This window comes from Heloderma suspectum, chromosome 16 (assembly GCF_057233095.1).
Source record: "Heloderma suspectum isolate Gila_16-S chromosome 16, 16-S_ref, whole genome shotgun sequence".
Taxonomy (NCBI): domain Eukaryota; kingdom Metazoa; phylum Chordata; class Lepidosauria; order Squamata; family Helodermatidae; genus Heloderma; species Heloderma suspectum.
Window position 1 is genome coordinate 8,339,536 of NC_139473.1, and position 22,116 is coordinate 8,361,651.

General features: G+C 45.9%; 1 protein-coding gene across 3 annotated transcripts in view; it reads right to left on the reverse strand.

Annotated features, from left to right (window-relative positions):
• ACACA (acetyl-CoA carboxylase alpha) overlaps positions 1 to 22,116 on the reverse strand; it is a 264,931-nt gene that overhangs the window by 153,530 nt on the left and 89,285 nt on the right. For all 3 annotated transcript variants that reach the window (XM_084822406.1, XM_084822405.1, XM_084822407.1), the window contains 10 exons: positions 20,671 to 20,832; positions 18,587 to 18,750; positions 16,291 to 16,441; positions 14,367 to 14,470; positions 13,072 to 13,153; positions 11,168 to 11,313; positions 10,282 to 10,432; positions 3,466 to 3,600; positions 2,674 to 2,820; positions 1,144 to 1,332 (listed from right to left, as the gene is read on the reverse strand). In XM_084822406.1, the coding sequence (XP_084678532.1) occupies positions 1,144 to 1,332; positions 2,674 to 2,820; positions 3,466 to 3,600; positions 10,282 to 10,432; positions 11,168 to 11,313; positions 13,072 to 13,153; positions 14,367 to 14,470; positions 16,291 to 16,441; positions 18,587 to 18,750; positions 20,671 to 20,832 (1,431 nt within the window). The remainder of the gene's footprint in view (positions 1 to 1,143; positions 1,333 to 2,673; positions 2,821 to 3,465; positions 3,601 to 10,281; positions 10,433 to 11,167; positions 11,314 to 13,071; positions 13,154 to 14,366; positions 14,471 to 16,290; positions 16,442 to 18,586; positions 18,751 to 20,670; positions 20,833 to 22,116) is intronic.

Here is a 22,116-nt window from a genome sequence, read left to right on the forward strand (position 1 = left end):
CATAAAAGCAATAACAGGGCACATTTTTAAAACCGCAACAAAATGGAAGAAGTAGCAAAATGACATCATTATCGCATTAACCAATTGCTCAGGAAAATGAAAAGAGTCCTCACCTGGCACCTAAAGAATGGAAGATTTGGCTAACCCTACATTAACCTCGAGAACTGAAGGGTGCAATCCCATGCATGTTTAGACAGAAAAATGTCCCCACAACTCTCAGCATTCCCCAGCCAGGTTCTGGCTGGGGCATGCTGGGAATTCTAGGCCTTTTTTCTGTCTAAACATGCACAGGATTGTGCCCTAAGAGAAGGAAGACAGAGATAACAGATGCACGGAATGGCCTATCTTTGTCACGTTCATCTAGAACAATACAGCATAAGATAATATGCAATCACATTAAGTACTGGGAAAGCTACATACAAATAAGTTAAACAACAGAATGGAATATTGAAAGAATGAAAGGGAAAGATTCTTGGAAGTCATATTTCAAGATTAGAAGATTTTTCAGTAATGGAGTTGGGATTAGGTTCTTGCTGAAATGTTGCAAAATAGGATTTCTGTTAGTACTATTATTGTATATCTGTACATCTACAGAATTAAGATTTTTCTAGCAAGATTTTTATCAATTGGTGATACTTTTTAATTTGTAATTAATGTGATCTAAAGTGTCTAAACGTCTAAAGTGATCATTGTTTGTTAATACTATACCTATCTACATTCTGCATATTTGTAGACTATAAGTTTAAAAAAAAGAAGAGGAAGAAGCATCAGGTAGATGTTTCTGAGGAGGGTGTTTTGCAGACAAGGGAGCCACCACAAAAAAGACCCTATTTGTGTTTGCCACCTACTTAATCTCCAAAGTTGTGGTTACTCGGAGCAGGACCTTAGGAAACTACCTCAATGAACAGGAAGATTCTTAAAGAGGAAGGAGATCCTTCAAATAATTTAACCCTACTGTAGAATTCGGATATCTTTTGTGCAGAATCTGGTTTACTTGCAGGGCAAAATTTGATATATTTTTGGCATTCACAGTTTTGAGCACTTGCTGCCTTGGATGCAGCCTTGAAAGATTTTCCACCCAACAACCGAGGCCAAAAACCACTTCCATCTTCCACAAGGGTCCCAAGGAGAGACGCTCCCCACCTGCTGGCTAGGAAACTGACAGAGGACAGATGTGATGTTGCTGGCATACTGGGCCATCTCCTTTTTTATGGACTTTTCCACATTGGGGGGGATCCGCCCAGAGACGCTAGTCATGATATCCTGAAGTTCCAGGAGAGGCAAGGAGGGGTCCCGCAGGGTCTTCATTAACCGTTCTACCCAGTCCTTCACCTGTGTTAGAGAAAAAGGAAAAATATTGTTTTGTTTTTAAAAATTAGGAACATAGGACTCTGCCTAATACGGAGTCAGACCATGGGTCCTTCTCAGCTTGTATCATCAAAGGAGGGGCTGTTCACTGTAGCTAGGGATGTCGGAGAAATCTATTTGGGTGTGGAGTTTCTAGGTTCGGGTTTTCCTTTGTTTCAGTTCCCTACCGCAAGTCGGGCCAGTTCGCGGATTTTCTGGGCATGTTGCAGTTTTCACTCCAGAGGTTCTCCAATTTGCACGAATTGCTGAGGAATTTGCAGACTGGTGAGGAATTTGCGCAAATTGCAGAAGCTGCGAAAAAATGCAAGAAAAAAGTTCCCCCAGTCTGGGGAGAAGCCCACAGGTCAGGATGCAAATGCAAATCAAGTCATACTTGCCATTGAACTCCGTTGAGTAAAAAAACACCTGGATTTCCCAGCGATGGACATCCTAGCTGTGGCGTGTGCCGGTGGCCATTCTGAATATTCAAGCCACAGCCATGATTTGTTGTGTTGTACGAATCCAGGGACCATGGGTGATGCAAGGGTTAAACAACATACCATGGGTAATGCTCTCTAACCCTCACATAACCCACAGTCCCCAGGTTTGCATGACACAACAAGCCGCAGCTTGAATATTCAAAAACTACCCAGTACACGTCACAGCCCACCATGGCTTAAATTAGCCATGGTGGGCAGCAGTGATTGTGCAGCCCAGGTCACTGGCTGGCAGCAGCTCTCCAGAGTTTCAGGCAGGAGTCTTCCAGCCCTACATGGAGATGCTGGGGATAGAACCTGGGGCCTTCTGCATGGAAAGCAGGGGCTCTACCACTCAGCTATAGTCTCCTCCCAAAATTGGGGATGGAGGAGGGAGGAAAATTATTTTGATCACTAAGGCTATGTTTACACTACAAATTAAAACTGGTTCCAAAACCTGCTTAACTGTCATGGTTCCCAGAGCAAGGCACTCTGGGAACCTGTTTGTAATCTGCCCAGAGAATGTTTATTACTGGGTGGATTAAAAACATAATAAATAAATTTATTTTTTTAAAGACTGGTGATCTCTCTCAGGGACTATTCTCAATGCCCACAAAAAAAACCCTCTCCCGCCTCCCCACACCAACTTTAAATTCTTGCAAGCATACACACACACACACACATCCAATTTGCAAATGGCACATGACAAAGAAAAGCAAGATACGCAACACTTATTCCAACAGATGTAATTGTGGCGAGAGAAATATTTGAGAACAGACGGCAGCTTCTGCACAACGTTTTAGAGCCGCCGTTTCATTCCGCAACCGAAGGGGAAAGTAGCCAGCGGTACCTTGCTATTAAAGAAGGGCTCCGGCAGGCAGTACCCATTCATCACATTCACCAGGTTGTCGAGAACATAATGAAAGACACGATGGAGCTTCTCGCCTCGGAGTGCCGTGCTCTGAATCTTCGGCAAGGCACCCATGTGGAGTTCAGCCTTGGGGATGTAAAAAAGAGACGTAATTATGCCAGGGGAAGGGGGAAATAATGATGATTTGTTCCATGGCTTGATCTGCAACATCACACGCTGGAAGAGTTGTCTGGAGAATCAGGTCCAGGTGTGTCACACAAGTGCCACAGTGAGCATCAAGACTGCCAGCTATGGGGGATCTTGAAACAGGGCCTTCTGGGAGCCTCTGAGCCACTTCTTTTCCCGTGAAAAATCACAGACTTCCTAGACCTGTAGCAGTTCCACCCCACCTCTGTAAGGGATCGGTTGCTGCTCTCCCCTGCTCCTGTACACACTTCCTGCACGTCGCCCAGACTCCATTCCCTGACCTTGTCCCCGCCTCATTCCCCAGTTCTCTTGGCTCCTTGGCCCACAGGTCTCTCTTCTCTACTCTTTTCTGGCCTGCTGCCATCTTGCAATTGGCCACAGCTGGTCTTCCTGACTATACCAGAGGCAGCCCTTTTACTGCCAGTAACTAGGACGTAGGAGAGGCATTTCGGCCTTTGGAAAAGGGGGGAAACTGCACCAGCGCTGGGAAGCCAACCAGTAACTGATGGCTTGGGGAGGGGGCATAGCCTTCTGGGGGTCCCAGACCTGAGGCTCTGCACGTCTCGACGGAACTTTGGAACGCACCTGCTGAACCCGACTCGGGTCATCCAGCTGCAGCTTGGCAATCACGCAGCCTGGGTCAAGGGCGGTGCCGGGGCGCTTCACGTAATGGATGCAGCCCGACTCCACCGCAGTGAGCGCCATCACCATCTTCATGACCTGGGAGTGAGAGGGGACGAGGCCATAAGTTTGGCTTCCCCTAAGAATGCGCGCTGGCCTCTCCTGCCATCGCCGCCCTTGTTGAGGGGCCAAACTGTCACTCAGTTTATCCATTTGTATAGAAGAACATCGGAAGAACCCTGCTGGATCAGGCCAAGGGTCCATCTAGTCCAGCATTCCGTTCACACAGTGGCCAGCCAGCTGTGCATGAGAAAACCACAAGGTCCCAGGTTCAGTCCCTGAGATCTTCAGGTAGAGCTACTGCCAGTCAATGTAGAGTAGATGTTCTCCAGATGTTTCAGACTACAACCCCCATAACCCCTGATCATTGGGCATTCTGGCAGGGGATGACGGGAGTTGCAGTCTAAGAAAATCCAGAGGGCACCAGGTTGCCTGCCACTGCGGTAGACCATTCTGCGCTAGGGGGATCAAAGGACCCACTCAGTATAAGGCAGCTTCTGACATTTCCTAGCTGCCCTCCACTGGGACGAGAAGACGAGGTCATAAGTTTGGCTTCCCCGAAGACTGCTCACTTGCCTCTCCTGCCATCACCACCCTTGTTGAGGGGCCAAACTGTTACTCAGTTACTCATTTGTATAGAAGAACAACAGAAGAGCCCTGCTGGATCAGACCAAGGGTCCACCTAGTCCAGCATTCGGTTCACACAGTGGCCAGCCAGCTGCCCACGGGAAGCCCACAAGCAGGACATGAAAGCAACAGCACCCTCCCACCCATGTTCCCCAGCAACTGGTGTACACAGGCAGATTGCCTCTGATACTGGAGTAGCATATGGCCATCAGGGCTAAAAGCCATTGATAGCCTTATCCTCCAGGTATTTGTCTAACCCCCTTTTAAAGCCATCCAAATTGGTGGCCATCTCTACGTCTTGTGGCAGCAAATTCCATAATTTGACTCTGCACTGTGTGAAGGCGTCCTTCCTTTTCTCTGTCCTGAATCTCCCACCAATCAGCTTCATGGGAGGACCCCATTGAGTTCTAATATTTTGACAGAGGGAGAAAAATGTTTCCCTATCCACATTCTCCACACCACGCATACTTTTGTAGATCTCTATTGTGTTCCCCCTCACTCACCCTTTTTCCAAGCTAAACAATCCCAACAGTTCTATTCGTCCCTCATGGGGGAATTGCTCCAGCCCCTTGAACATTTTAGTTGCCCTTTCCTGCCCTTTTTCCAACTCTACATTAGGTGTGGTGACCAGAATTGTACACAGTATTCTAAGTATGGTTGCACACTTAGTTCTGGGCTTGTAGCTGAAGAGGGCTGCCGTTCAATAGGCCATAGTTATACTCATTCAAACTACAGTACAGATGAATTCAGGAAGCCTAATAAAGCTAGGACCATCATCGGATCCAGGGCCAGTGTCAAGGGCAGGCATGGCTGGGCACCTGCCAAGGGCCCACACCCGAGTGGGGGCCCGCTGACAAGAGCCTGCCGGAGCTGCTCCTCTTCCTCATCATTGCAACCGCTGCCTCTCGCTCTGGCCCAGGCAACGGAGGTGGTGAGGAGCAGAGCAGGAGATGTCACTGCTGACTTGCTCGCTGGCTCTCTGACTGTCCAGCAAGCAAGCGGCAGCCATGATGAGGAAGAGGAGGAGGAGCAAGGGCAGCTGGTGACCATGGCGGCGAGAAGGCGGACTCCCTGAGGAAGAGGGCCCATGGAGGGTGTTTTGTTCAGGAGCCCTCAAAAACCTGGAGCCAGCACTGACCGGATCTACGCATTAGAGAAACGTGAATATGGCTGCCATTGGTTAAAGAAATCAGAGTTAATTGTTCAATTAAAATAGGGGCCTAAACCATAGCTATGCTTATTGAATTACATGAAATGGTTATTCAGCTAGACAAACAAGCCAGCTTTATATGCAACTCCAAATGTAAGAACATTGGGTTTGCTAGATTATGGAAGAGTAACCAAAAGCCTAGGAGAATTGAACAGATTAAGAAAATCTGGAATTGATTTGAGATGGTTACATCTATAGCCTTGAAGAATACATAATGAAATACATACTGGTGATGGATAGGTGGAGACCTTTGTTTCAACATGCCAGAAATATGGCTTTTAGGAAATTACATGATTTATAATGGGAGTTTTTACATTTTAATCTACCGGGTCAGCCATTCATACATAATGGCAGCAAATCCAGGGTTAATTAATCCATAATTTGCTGTGCCAGGCGTGTTCCACAACCTTTCTGAATATTCAACCCCCTGATCGGGCCAATCAGGGGTTGCTATGTGACGTCCAAACCCAGACACAATGTGCCAGTTCATATAACACACTGGGCTCATTCATAATGTGGCCACCAATATGAATACATAACCCCTGATGGAGTTGCAGCATGTTATCCAAACCTGGCCACTGTCGGCTATTCAAGGGTTAAACAACCCTTGCATAACTCTACTATAAACCGTAAACAACCCAGAGTGAGCCTGGCGTGTCATGCTGTCTATAGGTTAATCATGGGTTAAATAACCTACAGTTAACCTAACTCCTTGTTGTTGTTGTTCAGTCGTTCAGTCGTGTCCGACTCTTCGTGACCCCATGGACCATAGCACGCCAGGCCTTCCTGTCCTCCGCTCTCTCCTGGAGTGTGCTCAAGTTCATATTCATTGCATCGGTGATGCTATCTAGCCATCTCATCCCCTGCCGTCCCCTTCTCCTTTTGCCTTCAGTCTTTCCCAGCATCAGGGTCTTTTCCAGAGAGTTTTCTCTTCGCATTAGGTGGCCAAAATATTGGGAGCTTCAGTTTCAGTATCTGTCCTTCCAATGAGCACTCAGGGTTGATTTCCTTTAGGATTGCCTGATTTGACCTCCTTGCAGTCCAGGGGACTCGTAAGAGTCTTCTCCAGCACCACAGTTCGAAAGCATCAATTCTTCGGCGCTCAGCCTTCCTTATAGTCCAGCTCTCACAGCCATACATTACTAATGGGAAAACCATAGCTTTGATTAGACGGACCTCTGTCGGCAAGGTGATGTCTCTGCTTCTTACTATGCTGTCTAGGTTTGCCATAGCTTTCCTCCCAAGGAGCAAGCGTCTTTTAATTTCATGGCTACAGTCACCGTCTGCGGTGATCTTGGAGCCCAAGAAAGTAAAATCTGTCACTGCCAGGAAGTGATGGGGCCGGATGCCATGATCTTAGTTTTTTTAATGTTGAGTTTCAAACCAGCTTTTGCACTCTCCTCTTTCACCCTCAACAAGAGGCTCTTGAGATCCTCTTCACTTTCTGCCATTAGGGTGGTATCGTCTGCATATCGGAGGTTGTTGACAATTCTCCCAGCAATCTTAATTCCGACCTCTGATTCATCCAACCCGGCATTTCTCATGATGTACTCTGCATATAAGTTAAATAAGCAGGGTGACAATATGCAGCCTTGTCGTACTCCTTTCCCAATTTTGAACAACTCGGTTGTTCCATGTCTGGTTCTTACTGTTGCTTCTTGACCCTCGTACAGGTTTCTCAGGAGACAGGTAAGGTGGTCTGGTACTCCCATCACTTTAAGAATTTGCCACTGTTTGTTGTGATCCACACAATCAAAGGCTTTAGCGTAGTCAATGAAGCAGAAATAGACATTTTTCTGGAATTCTCTTGCTTTCTTCATGATCCAGTGAATGTTGGCGATTTGATCTCTAGTTCCTCTGCCTCTTCGAAACCCAGCTCGTACTTCCGGTAGTTCTCGGTTCGCATACTGCTGAAGCCTAGCTTGTAGGATTTTGAGCATCACCTTGCTAGCATGTGAAATGAGCGCAATTGTGTGGTAGTTTGAACACTCTTTGGCATTGCCCTTCTTTGGAATTGGAATGTAAACTGAGCTTTTCCAGTCTTGCGGCCATTGTTGAGTGTTCCAAATTTGTTGGCATATTGAGTGCAGCACTTTAACAGCATCATCTTTTAGGATTTTAAATAGCTCAGCTGGAATACTGTCATCTCCACTAGCTTTGTTGTTAGTAATGCTTCCTAAGGCCCACTTGACTTCACTCTCGAGGATGTCCGGCTCAAGTTCAGTGACCGCACTATCATGGCTATCAGGGACATTCAGATCTTTCCTGTATAGTTCTTCTGTGTATTCTTTCCACCTCTTCTTAATCTCATCTGCATCTGTTAGGTCCCTGCCTTCTTTGTCCTTTATCATGCCCGTCTTTGCACAAAACGTTCCCTTGAGATCTCCAATTTTCTTGAAGAGATCTCTAGTCTTTCCCATTCTATTGTTTTCCTCGATTTCCTTGCATTGTTCATTTAAGAAGGCCTTCTTGTCTCTCCTTGCTATTCTCTGGAACTCTGCATTCAGTTGGATATATCTTCCCCTTTCTCCCTTGCTTTTCGCTTCCCTTCTTTCCTCAGCGACTTGTAAAGCCTCATCAGACAGCCACTTGGCTTTCTTGCATTTCTTTTTCTTTGGGATGGATTGAGTTGCTGCCTCCTGAACAATGTTACGGACCTCCGTCCATAGTTCCTCAGGCACTCTGTCTATCAGGTCTAATTCCTGAAATCTATTCCTCACCTCCACTGTATATTCATCAGGGATATGATTTAGGTCATACCTGAATGGTTTAGTGGTTTTCCCTACATTCTTCAATTTAAGCCGAAATTTTGCAAGAAGCAGCTCATGATCTGAGCCACAGTCAGCTCCAGGTCTTCTTTTGACTGACTGTATAGAGCTTCTCCATCTTTGGCTGCAAAGGACATAATCAATCTGATTTCAATATTGACCATCTGGTGATGTCCATGTGTAGAGTCGCCTCTTGTGCTGTTGGAAAAGAGTGTTTGCTATGATCAGCGTGTTCTCTTGGCAAAACTCTATTAGCTTTTGTCCTGCTTCATTTTGTACACCAAGGCCATGCCTGCCTGTTATCCCAGTGATTTCTTGACTTCCTACTTTAGCATTCCAATCCCCTATGATGAAAAGGACATCTTTTTTTGGTGTTAGTTCTAGAAGGTGTTGTAGGTCTTCATAGAACCGATCAACCTCAGCTTCTTCGGCATCAGTGGTTGGGGCATAGACTTGAATTACTGTGATGTTGAATGGTTTGCCTTGGATTCGTACTGAGATCATTCTATCATTTTTAAGATTGTACCCCAGTACTGCTTTTCCCACCCTTTTGTTGACTATGAGTGCTACTCCATTTCTTCTAAGGGATTCTTGCCCACAATAGTAGATATGATGGTCACCTGAATTAAATTCGCCCATGCCTGTCCATTTTAGTTCGCTGATTCCCAAGATGTCGATGTTCAATCTTGCCATCTCATGTTTGACCACCTCCAGCTTACCCTGATTCATTGATCTGACATTCCAGGTTCCTAAACAATATTGTTCTTTACAGCATCGGATTTTCTTTTCACCACCAGACACATCCACAGCTGAGTGTCCTTTCGGCTTTGGCCCAGCCGCTTCACTCTTTCTGGCCCTACTTGGAAATACCCTCTGCTCTTCCGCAGTAGTATATTGGACACCTTCCGACCTGAGGGGCTCATCTTCCGGCGTCATCTCTTTTAGCCTTGTGATACGTTCCATGGGGTTTTCTTGGCAAGAATACTGGAGTGGGTTGCCATTTCCTTCTCCAGTGGACCACATTTTGTCAGAACTCTCTGCCATGACCTGTCCGTCTTGGGTGGCCCTGCACGGCATAGCTTATGGCTTCACTGAGTTATGCAAGCCCCTTCGCCACAACAAGGCAGTGATCCATGAAGGGGAACCTAACTCCTAATTGTTGGTTAACTGCAGGTTGTTTAACCCACGATTAACCTATAGTTTCCGGGATGTCACCCCAAGCCTAATCGGGGGTTAAATATTCAAAATGGCCACAAAACGCCCCCTGCATGTGCTGCAGCAAATCATGGGTTAGTTTTGTTGTGTATTTGTAGGGTTTTGAGTTATGCGTTTTAATTGATTACGTCCGTCTAATCAAAGCTATGGTTTTCCCAGTAGTAATGTATGGCTGTGAGAGCTGGACTATAAGGAAGGCTGAGCGCCGAAGAATTGATGCTTTCGAACTGTGGTGCTGGAGAAGACTCTTACGAGTCCCCTGGACTGCAAGGAGGTCAAATCAGTCCATCCTAAAGGAAATCAACCCTGAGTGCTCATTGGAAGGACAGATAATGAAGCTGAAGCTCCAATATTTTGGCCACCTAATGCGAAGAGAAAACTCTCTGGAAAAGACCCTGATGCTGGGAAAGACTGAAGGCAAAAGGAGAAGGGGACGGCAGAGGATGAGATGGCTAGATAGCATCACCGATGCAATGAATATGAACTTGAGCACGCTCCGGGAGAGAGCGCAGGACAGGAAGGCCTGGCATGCTGTGGTCCACGGGGTCACGAAGAGTCGGACACGACTGAACGACTGAACAACAACAACAAAATATATAAATAGAATTGAAAAAGCATGCGATGTTTATAGATGCATCCCAGCAAACACCATTTTGGAAGAGGCATTCTCCTCTGCATAGGAGAACACGTCTTCTAAGATGGCGACTAACAGGTTTTTTTAAAAATACTTAATGCCCCAGGGTGCATCTTTTTTAACTGCTTAAACTAGAACGACCTAACTAATCAACTAAATGTGTCAGAACTCTAGAAAAGAATATTTAATCATCAGGTTTCAAATTAGCTCTTGCTAACACAGGTTCTTCCTGAAAAGACGTGTCTTAACAGGGCAAAAGCTTTTACCTCGATTTCAGCAAAACACTGGCCCGCAAAGACATGCCCTCCATCCTCCACCACGTACTGGATGAGCTTCCCTGCTGAAGGTGAACGCAGAACGGATGGATCATTCTCCTTCTCAAACACACAGGTTTTGTTGCCAATAGTAATGCGATACCTAAGGAGAGAAAGCAATGAGGTCACCAGTGGGAAAGTGAAATGGATGACCACAAAGAGGTCATCCGGGAGCAGGGGGGTATGATCACCACAGCAAGAGACAGGGGGTTTGGGTAGCTTAGTGGTACATCCCAAAGAATTCCTTTGGGGAGGGGCCTTTCCTCACTAAAGGAGTGACCACTTTTCATGTAGAACAGTGGGTTTTTAAACATGCATTTTGAGGAATGCTTATCGGGGGTTCTTCAATGAGAAAATCAATAACAGAGGACAAATGTCCCTAGAGACATTGACATGGTCTCTGGAACAATGGCAGGACAGGAGAGTTGGATGCGTTGTAGGGCACACACTCACACTCTAGTTCAAGTGAAGTCCAACAGGCCAAGCCAGAACCCCTTGTAAACTGAATGTGCAGCTATGAATAAATTGAACGTCACTGAGCTATGCTCCTTTTAGGGGAAGGATCACAGCTCAGTGGCAGAGCACCAACTTTACACATTGAAGGTCCCAGGTTTGATCCCCAACAACTCCAGGTAGGGCAAGAAAACCTCCTGACTAAAAAAACCTGGAGAGTTGCTGCCAATTAGTGTCGACATTACTGGGCTAGATGGACTCAGGGTCCGACTCTGCCTAAGGCAGCTTCCTATGTCCCTAACTTTCCTCAGTGCAGAGTTTCATCTCCACAAACAGGCGTGCTTACTGACAGCTATTACGCCTCGCGTGAAGCAGCAAAGGCTACCTGTCCACTTCTTCTTTCATGTAGGTGGTATAGCTGCTGCCGTCGTAGGACAAGAGGAGTCCTCCGTCACTCAACCGGTGAACGTCGACCTCCACGCAGGAGCCATTCATGATGACAACGTAGGAGTTGGGCGACTGCCGGGTCACCTGCAAGGGCGGGAGAACCGAGGCGCAGGTGAGGGAGAGGGAGTCTCAAAGCTACCGGGATACCTCGACTTCCCATTCCCATTTTAGGTGTGAATCAACAGAATGGCCTTATCCCGTTATCAGTGTTAATTCCCAGAGCAAGCTAGGGTGATTACATTATCACATTTGGGGCTAAGCAGTCTTCCCTGCCCAGCTGTACCTTTTCCAACAACTGCCATGGACCCTGGTCCTACTGCTGAAGAGAAGGAGCATTCCAGGACCCGGCAGTGAAAATCCATCTACCTTTGGGGTTTCCAACATGGCGCCATGGGCATCCATGTGCCCACAAGCTCCTCTCTTGGCACCCACCAGGCTCCCAGCCCCTCCAGATTTTTATTTCATGTAAGGGTTTTTTAAATTCATTTTTGGGGAGAGTCTATGACACATTTACTCAGCAAGTGCAGCAAGCAAGGAATCCTAACTTTAAGAAAGGTATTACGGCACCATGGCTTCCATTTATTTCCTACGCTGAAGCGCTTCAAACTTTTGATTAAATTCCAACCAGGTACAGTTGTCTATACTTTTTCTGCCTAATACACACATACACACAAAATAACACACGCTCCTTTTATATGCTGTATAAATTGTATTTTTACTCTTTCATTAGGTATTGACCTCCTACTTAGACCATTTTGCTGTAGATGTTCCATAAGCATATTGGTTATAGACTATGAATTATAATTAGTGAATTTCTTTGTTTCTTTAGTGATCTTGATTTATTATTGTGTATGTTCTTATTACTTTTGCTGCCTTTATTTTGTTAATTTTATTTTGAAATACAATACAACTTGCTGGCCTGTGCTGCTGGGAACTGGAGTCCAACAACATCAGGGGGGCCATCAGTTCCCCAGCCCTGCCTTAGAGCTTTTCTACATGAGGCTGTTAATCTGCTGTATCTACTTTCACTTTCATCGCCGAATTGAGATCTGGGCAGTACACAAGAAGCACTTCCTTTCCTGTTTTTCCGCTATATAACCTCTAGGTGATACTGGGGTATAGCAGAAAAGCACAATTACACAAGTGGAAAAAGCATTTTCTTTCCCTTTCACAAATAATACCACATTTTCCCTGTTCTAAAAAACCTTGTCAAAAGTGCTCTTTACACACAGAAGCAAAACTGGAGGGTCACAACATCATCTAAAGAACCGGTAAACAACCGTGAGTAGGGGAACGACGAGCGCACAATAAATGCCTCATGTAGAAAGCCCTTAAGAGTCTAATCCAGGGATGGCCATCTTGTGGCCTGCCAGATGTTTTGGCCAACAACTCCCATCATCCCTCACTATTGAGTATGCTGGCTAGAGCCGATAGGAGCCCAAAACATCTGGAAGGCCACAAGTTGCCCACTCCTGGTCTTGTCCCTGAAAACATCTGCCATAGTAAGTCGGCTAGCTTTTTAAGATTCTCTTGTTGGTTTTGCTAAAACAGACTGACACGACTAGCCAGTGTTATCATAGGGGTGAAGATACTGAATCTCACCTAAGCCATGAACTGAAGAGGGGCCCTTATTTCTCTTTTTCTCTCATCCTCCACCCCTGCATCTGCAATATGGGGATAATAATACTGCAACCTACCTCGCAGGGTTGTTGTTAGGATTCCTGACCTACCTTGCATAGTTATTGTTATGGTTATGCAGGAAACAGTCCCCCATCCCCTGAAAGCACTGTGTCAATTTTAAGGATCATCACTACTGCTGTTATCTGTTGCAGGACACAGTACCTTCACTACGTATTTCTTCCCTTCATAGATAAGTTCCACATCCACTGTGTTCAGCAGTGTATGAGCAGGTAAGACCTGGCCCCTGAAAGATGGAGGGGGAAATCAAGGCTAAATAATAACCTCCCCAGAATTGTCATGGGAGCAGACAGTATAAACAACACAAAGACGTCAAGAAAAAGCTGGATTAGTCTACAGACACAAGCAAAACCCCGAGGCAGAGCCTCTTTCCTGAGTTGCATGGAGTCCATGGGCTTGCAGACCTTTTTTTTTTTTTTTTTACTTTCTGGAATTTTACACAAATTTAGTCATAAAAAAAATACATAAAATTTTTTAAAAGCACCAGCTGAAAATGCGATCCCCCCCATAGGCTAAAGCATGAAAGTGTGCGTTTTTGGGGGATCTGCACATTGGGGGGGGGGGGGATTTGACATTTTTGCAAGTGCACATTTATGCAAATTTGGGAAATTGGAAAAATTCCCATTCTGCCAATTAATATGACTCCTATGAGCCCAATCACCCACCAGCAAGGAGATGGGACTCCTCTGAGCCTCAGGCACTTGGAAAATTATAGCTGCCTAGACCCTGAAATCATCATCAGAGGCTTTTCCCTGGGTGCCCCCCTCAAATGAGGTGAGCTGGGTGGCTACTAAGGAGAAGCCTTTTCAACAGCTGCAACCCAGTTATGGAAATCCCTCCCCAGAGAGGCTCTCCTGGGGCCTACGTTATGGTCTTCTCGGCTCCAGGTGAGGACCTTTCGATTCTCCCACTTTTGTTTTTAAATGTGTGTTGTTGAGTATTTAATCTTTCCACTGTTGCGGGTTTTTACTCCGCTTTCCTACTTTGGTTTTATTCCATTTCAAACTTTTAAAGCTGTTTATATTTTATCATGTTGCATTTGGGGGTTTTAACCTTTGCGAACCGCCCAGAGAGCTTCAGCTGTCGGGCGATACAGAAATGTAGAAAATAAATAAATAAGCACAAATCTTTGGGGGATGTTAGAAATGACAGACGCCCCCAATTTTAGATTCAGGAGGAGGGAGGGGGGTGGGCGAAAAAAAATGCCTCAGCTATTATCAGTTGTTTTTAGAAACCACTGCCATAAGTCCTGGCTTGGAAGTTACATTATTTAGGGGGAAAACACACATACTGCATTCACAGTACTGTAAGGGTACACAGTGCAATGGGGCAAAGCCGCCCAGTGGCAATGCTTTTTGGGGCCAAGGCTTTTTTTTTTTAAGAAACGGTTGTGCTTTGCTGCTGTTTTGGGTTGTTGTTCTTTGAAGGCCTGTTTTTACCTCTCCAAGGAGTGCAGGAAGTTGGAAACGCTGTTCCGAAAGCTCACATCAGCCACGTGAAGAGCACCACACACAACTCCCAGCATGGTGTCTGGCCGTTCTGCCTAGAAAAAAAGGAGGGGGAGGAAACGGGGGGGAAACCAGCTATGAGTTATTTACACCCTGCCTTTTTCGTGAAGACTGCCTTCTAAAACAGCTTGCAGCAATTAAAATCCATCACAGATAACAATACATTAGGGATGCGTTGGTGGGGGATGTATGGTATTCCGTTGTAGCCCCTGGCAGCTGATGATTTAGTCCAGGTTCCTCCTTCCACAGGAAGGAAACAGTACAGGTTCCAGAAAGAGTTGAAGGTGACTCTGGGGCAGGCTGATCGGAAAACTGAAAGCTGCCTCATGCCGAGTCTGACCCTTGGTGTATCTCGCCCTGTATTGTCGGCACCAACTGGCAGGATTTCAGGCAGGGGTTTTTCCAGCCCTGCCCTGCCTGGAGATGCCGGAATCGAACCTGGGACCTTCTGCATGCAAAGCGGGGGCTCTGCCACTGAGCCATGCCCCTCCCCTTTGGTAAAGAACTCACACCTACATAATGACCACAGTTTCCTGGCCTTGTGTTCCTCTTCTCCCTGGACATCCTGTATCCCTACCCTTCTAGCCTTATCTTCTTTCCCCCCCAAGAATTGTGCCCCACACACACACACAGACACGCACACACTTCTTTTTTTCCTAGTCCCCACGCTCACCACCTTCTTTGAGCTGCTGACTTATCGGGCCCCTGCTTCCCTCTTTCTTGGCTCCTTGCTTCTCCCAGTCCGCCATTCCTAGGCTGCCCCGCCTTCTCTGAGGTCAGAGCAACTCAGCCAGTGGCAGCCAGGGGTCCTTTGCCTGCCTGACTGCATAATATGAACAGCTTAGAGAGGAATACTATGGTCCCTGGGCGAGCATCCCAGGGACCACAGGATGGCTCGGAAAACCCCTTCCGAGGTCAAAGACAGCACTCCAACCTCAGAAGGGGGAGCTGGAGATCTGGCCCCTGAGCCCAACCCCTCACAGCCAGTGCGGAGAGAACTGCGCTGGCTGCCTTTCCAAGGTCAGAAAATCAACATCAGAGGGGGGGGAAAGGAAGTGTTTCACTGGGCAGGGAGGGGAGGAGACTGGAGAGGCCAAGATACGATTTCTCCTGAGCATCCTCCAGCTTCCTTCCATCCCCCTCTGAAGCGCCCTTGAAGGGGGAGATTGGAGGATAGGCAAATAAAGGGGATTGGAGGATGGGGAAGCAAAAATTGCCTCCGCCGTTCCTCCCGTCCTGCTGGCTTCAGCCCAGCCGGGCACAGGAATCTCAAAAGCCACCAAGTTCGGGGGCTTCCGAGCAGCGAGGGCGGAGTCCATAGGACTGTAAAAGGTGTAAAGGTAAAGGTGTCCCCAACCAGTCGTGTCCGACTCTAGGGTGCGGTGCTCATCCCCGTTTCTAAGCCGAAGAGCCAGTGCTGTCTGAAGACGCTTCCGTGGTCATGTGGCCGGCATGACTGAACGCCGAGGTGCATGGAACGCTGTTACCTTTAGGACTAATAATAATAGGACTGTACCCTTAGCCAATCACTGTGAGAGGCACCAACACTAGAAAATCTCCATGCGCGTTGCAATATAGCAGCCTCCCCCAATCCGTTCCCCTCCAGATGTGTTGGACTACAACTCCCTAAGCTGGCTCAGGGATTATGGGAGTTGTAATCCAACACACCCAGAGGGCACCAGGTTGGAAAGGCTGCTGTATAGAACATCTGCAAGCAGAACATCGGTCTTTTTTCTCTGGGGAAATTTTCCATCGCTTTATCCACCAGAAGTTTCAAGCGTAAGCTGCTAGGGATAGCAGAATAAACAAAATAAATACAACCAAGAAATGATCCAAAGAAGGAACCGAGCCACACCTGCACTTTCTCTGCAATAAGCCGGTCCAGCCAGCCAGTGTCGATGCGGTTTCGTTGAAAGCTCTCCGTCTCTAGCAGCTTAATCAAGTACTCAACTGTGGTTCGGAAGTCTCCTCGGATGGACAGCTCCTTCAGAGCGACAACCATGTTTCTGAAGAAATTTAATAATAATAAAAAAAGGTCACACTTGAGAAATAAAGTGAAGGGGAATATCCCCACTTGTGTTCCCATCCACAGACTGCCCCACCCCACCCAGTTACTGACCCCCTGGGAGGTACAGTAGACTTGCATTTAACCACCGGCCTGGGTACCACAGGCAACATGGAAATGCACGTAGGCGAGTACATGGAATTCCACACAGGTGAGTGAGCGGGTTGGTGGGAGAGGGACAGAATGCTCCATCCTTCTTCTGTGCCCAGCATAAAAAGCAGACTGCTTGAGTAGGGAAGCCCCCTCCCTCCATGCCCAGCAGAGAAATGCATCTCTCCAGCCCCCTCCTCTGCTAGATACAACTCCCTCTTTCCTTGCTGCTAGCAACAGCCAGGAAAGAGCAATTTGTAGGAGGATCACTGGGGGCAGGTAGAGACCCCAAGTATCACAGAGGCCTTAACACTGAGGAGTCTGGGTCTCATTCTGAATCACAGAGGGATGATTTAGACTCCAGTATTGTGTTGGGAACCAAAAGGCTGGGGAACATGGCGCAGCCGGACTTTGCAACTGATTCTATGACAACAGGAAGTGTAACTTCAGATCTGGCCCAGATGAAAGAAAAGGCTTCATGTCACACCCTTGATTTATTGCCGGAGATAGTGGGAACTGGAGAACAAGAGCATTCTGAAGGGGAATCAGGGATCTCACCCAGGGTGAGACGTTGAATCAAGAGGGAGGAGCAACAACGCCCATGCGGTGTTCTCTGCATTTATGGGCTGAAGGGTCAGGTCGGGAATGGTGGTCAGAAGTTGGTTAACTAGGCCAACCTGGTATTTAAAGAAGGCCTTAGCTGAGAAGACATCACAGAGATCAACATCTTTAATGCTTGGATATCTACCAGGTCTGAATTCTCTCAGGGGTCAATCCTATGCATGTTCAGACAGAAAAAAGGCCTACAGCTCCCAGCATGCTGGGAGGTATAGGCCTTTCTCTCTCTCTAAACAAGCATAGGATTGCACCTTTCATAACTCTATGAATTCTTGTTTATGAAAAGTTGGTATCCAGGTTATGTATGACAACCTTTTCGTGGGAACCCCGATGCTGAAAGTCTTTTAGCTTAGGAGTAGCTGAGGGCCCCTCTCTGTGAAGAAGCCAATGGCTTGCCTGGAGTTTAAGTGCTGAAAGCTATTTCACAAGTCTTCTGAATGCATCTCTCTGTAACCTGATCTGCAGAAATATTAGCCTGAAAGCAAAAAGGGCTCTAGTGTGAATTGCCTGAGGAGCCAGGTGGCCTTGTTGCAGCACTCCCCAGCAATCCCCATAGAGAATGGCTTCTCCACTCCCTCCCCAAAAGATCTTGTATAAGTCATTCTTTACTTGGTGGAAAGAGCAATCAAATGGTACAATCAGTAGGAAATTGGGATGGGATTCGGGGGTGACAGGGGATCACAGCACCCCTGGGAGGGGCGCAGTTAAGGTCTTGGGGGCCGCACGTTGTGCATCCCTGATTTAAAACAATTATACAATATAATGAGAAGGGTGAAATTAACAATGTAATTATAAGGGTGGAACCTGAAGAGGCATAGCTAAAAGTTGGAAAGCTACAGAACTTCTAATGCTGAAATCTTGGTATACAGAACTGTGGCAAACAGCCAGGACAGAAAAATTGACATGCCAACTGAAACTAGCCAAAGGCAAAATCAAAACATCTGACTTTTATAAAATATGGCAAGACTTTATTTTATATACTAATAAGGGAGATGCACAGGAGTGTTTCTCAAAGCCTTTCATCAGACTATGGAAAAGACTCTAAATACGGTGAAGAAATATAAAGAAAACCTCCAAGCAGCCTACAGATTTCACCTGTATCTTGGTTTGTAAGGTAAAGGGGGGAAATATGCATAAATGTTAAATGTACTACCCTATTGTGAATAAAACCCAATGTGTTTCTTTTGATTACATTTTTTGTTTTGTTTTTGTGTGTGGTTTGTTTTCCTTCTGTTGGTTTGTTTAATTTTGTGTTGGAAAACTCCCAAAATCTTTCAATAAATAAAAAAACAGGATGAAACATTACAACATCCAATGCAGACAAGGCCCAACACCTGGCAGGAAACGTGCTCGGTTAATGCATCGCCTTACTACTTACGAGATGGCTTCCTCACGGTTTTCTCCCCAGGAGAAACAGTGACCGAACTGAGAGTCGGCAAACTCATGAAGTCCCCCAGCAGCCGCGACACTGAAATATCCCCAAACATTCTTGTTGCTGCGAAAGTTCAGCTCCTGGACCGTTCCAGAGCTGGGTTTAAATCCCTGCAGTACAAAACAGAGTGTTATTTGAAAAACAGAACAAAAATACCCCATCAGTGCACACCACTGGCAAGGCTGAACCTTGTTTTTAAATTGCCAAAAGTCTTTATTAGTTTTTCATATATATATATATATATATATATATATATCTCCTCAGAAAGAACAGAAGGAACACACAGTGAGACTCTACACAGTTGTCACTTGTATTTAACTGCAGCATCAAGATTTGGCTTCTATTAACATTGCTCTCTTTTCCTGCTGCAAGATTCTTTTGAGCCAGAAGAAATGGGTGCTGCGACAAAATGTTGCAGGGCAGAAAGCTCAGGATTCCAGCTGTCCAGTTCCCCAGTTTTCTATCGCTCTCCCCACAAACTGACACTCAACGTTCCATTGGCACTGAGCACGCTCTGCCCCATTGGGCTGTTTAGGAGGGGGGGAAATTCCCCAACATTTGTTGAACTTCTGCAAACCTTTGGGGTTCCCCTGAGCAAACCAATTCAGCCCCCCTTGTTTCTCAGCAGCCCCGCATCGGCTACAATCCTGTCGGCACATCAGCTGACTTTGCCAATAGGTGGTGTATTGATGAATAAACCTAATTCACACCAGAGCCAAGTAGGGGAAATGGAGAAATGGCAGGATCAAGATCCAACCAAAATCCACAAAGCAGGGCTTTATTTATTTTTACACACTACACAGCCACATTTGGTATCCTGTGTGTAATTCAGCATGCTCAGATTCTTGACTTTTACATTTTAAAAAGTTTCTAGTGGCACTAGGCGGCAGACTTTTCCAACCAATGCACAGAATTCCATTTCTGTTCGCAAATCATGCGAACATGCCCCATTTGCAATCCCGTATACAAACATGAGCAGGAGCGCTTTTTTCCAAGCAATCTCTGAAAAGTCCCAAATTTGCAATCATGGTCAATATTTTTTTAAAACAATGTGCACTTAAAAATGCACACTTTTAAAACAATACACGTTTTCATGCTTTGGTAATGCGGGGGGGGGGAATGTGCACTTTTGAGAAGTTCACTCAGAAATGTGCACTTTTCCTGTTCGAAATATGCATTTTTCCCATTAGAACGAGTTGAAAGGCAGGTCAAAAACAGGAGCAAGCCAGAAAGATGGATTTTTGGAAAATCACTTGCTTATTGTAACTATTTTAGCCGTTTCAAATAGTTTTTAAATTTTGCATGTTAGCATTTTGTATATTATCTTTTGGTAATTTTTGTGAACAGCCCAGAGAGCTTTGGCTATTGGGTGATATAGAAATAAAATAAATGATGTGACATTTAGGTGAGCTCAAAAACTGCTGTTCTCCCATCTCTAGGACTTCATATATTTGGTGTTTGTACCTGAACAAATGAGCTCTACCTGAAACATCCACTGACCCCCTATCAATAATCATTATCATAGAGATGTATACTTTCCGAGCTAAACTGACCTCTCCTGCACTAGACTAGAGGGAAATCCAAATGGGAGAAGCTTCATCTTCTCAGATGGCTCAAAGCCCCACTCCAGCCATGAAGCTCACTGGGTGATCTTAGAACAGTCACTATATCTCTCAGCCTTACCTACCTCACAGGGCTGATGTGAGATAAAGTGGGGGGTGGAATGGTATACTTTCCTTGGAGGACATGAGCTATAAGAGTATAATAAATAAATAATAAATAAGATAAAGAAAGAAATGTATAATAAATAAATGTTACACATTAGTAATAAAGGCTGATGACTTGAGAAGGTTCTACGCTAAAAGGCAGCCTTAAAACCTTTAAAAATCAATATAAATAAATATGTGCGAACATTAAACCAATTTCTTCTACGTACACCCATAGTAAAGGTAAAACTCCCTGGGCTGTTTTAGTACAACTATCAATATCCACTTTATAAAAGACAAAACAGAATTAGAGTAACAGCTTACCTCATCAGGATTCTCGCTGGTTATGCGTGCAGCTATCACATGACCCCGAGGACAAGGCACATGGGCAGAATTCTCAAAGTCAATAGGGCTGTCCCCCCAGGGAGAGGCCCCATACATGACTCGGATGTCCTTGATTCTGTGGAGGGGAATTCCCATGGCAATCTAAAAGCGAGAGAAATATGACCTTGTTGATATTTAGTTGCACATCACCAAAACATATGCCATGGCCTACGTTCTGACAGGAATAATGTGAACCAGCATCTGTGGTGGCTTGCTCATGTCTTCTACAAAATTATTGTTTAAATGATGCACATATTTCAGGTTTTACTGTGGTGATTACTGTGGTGATTTTGGCCACCATTTTGGATTTTTAATTATCCATTTTCTCAGCATTGCAATGTCACAGAAAGCTGGTTAATACACCAAACTATGCCCTACGACTTACATGCTTTGTTTCACAACAGATTTTGCACAGCGGCAAAAATTAATTTCAATTAACTGCCATTCTGTAGTTTTCCAGCTTCTGAAATCCCTTGGGTAAGTGCAAGGCCTAATACCAGCTTGCCCGCAAAACTGGCTAAAGAGTGTGGCTGCAAGAACACACATGTGCATGCTGGGACAGAACTGGTATCAGCCATCTTGGCTGCCAGCCTTGGTTTTCAGGTCAAACCTGACGTCTATCACTTAGGTACAGACAGATTTGGATTCAGCAGGTTGAAACACAGAACACGCTGAAGCAAAAAAAGTCCCCTCAAATAGCCTCAAAACTGGGAGAATCTTTCCAACTATTCCAAGTGCCCATTATTGTTCCTTGAAACCCTAAATCAGGGATGCAAAACCTTAGCCCCACCCCTTTGGCCTTCACCACTAACCGTTTGGTGGTTTCCTGGCTCGTGTGCAGTTCTTTCCCCATTCTAAAATATTAAAATGCCTCTCCTACAGCTTAGTGACTGGCACTAAGAGCTTTAAGCTAAAATCTGCTGATATTTTTGGTCCCCTTTGGCCCCACCTCTTTGGACTTTGGAACCACCCACCATTGGAACACGGCCCCTGATTGCTTCTTCAAAACAATTCAGCCCTCGAGGTGAAAGAGGTTCAACACCCCTGCCCAAAATGGCCCCAGACCTATATACCCAAGACTGACTCCCTCTGCACTCATCTTTCCTTTGACAGCTGCCTACAGCTGGCTGCTAACAAGGGCTAAGGCTTCCAAGGGGCAGGAAACCGAGCGTACATAAATGTAGGGAGCTGCCCGATATATACACAGAGCACTGGCTCTTCTGGCCCAATAGAAATTACTCTGTATGGGGGTGGCTCCCAAATTTCTCCATCAAAGCATACACTGCTGAGTCAAAGTGCCCCTTACTTCCCACTGCACCAGTGCAATGCTGTACTTAAGAATGTCAGCCTTGGACACGAGGAGACAGGGGTTTGAAGCTCCCCATA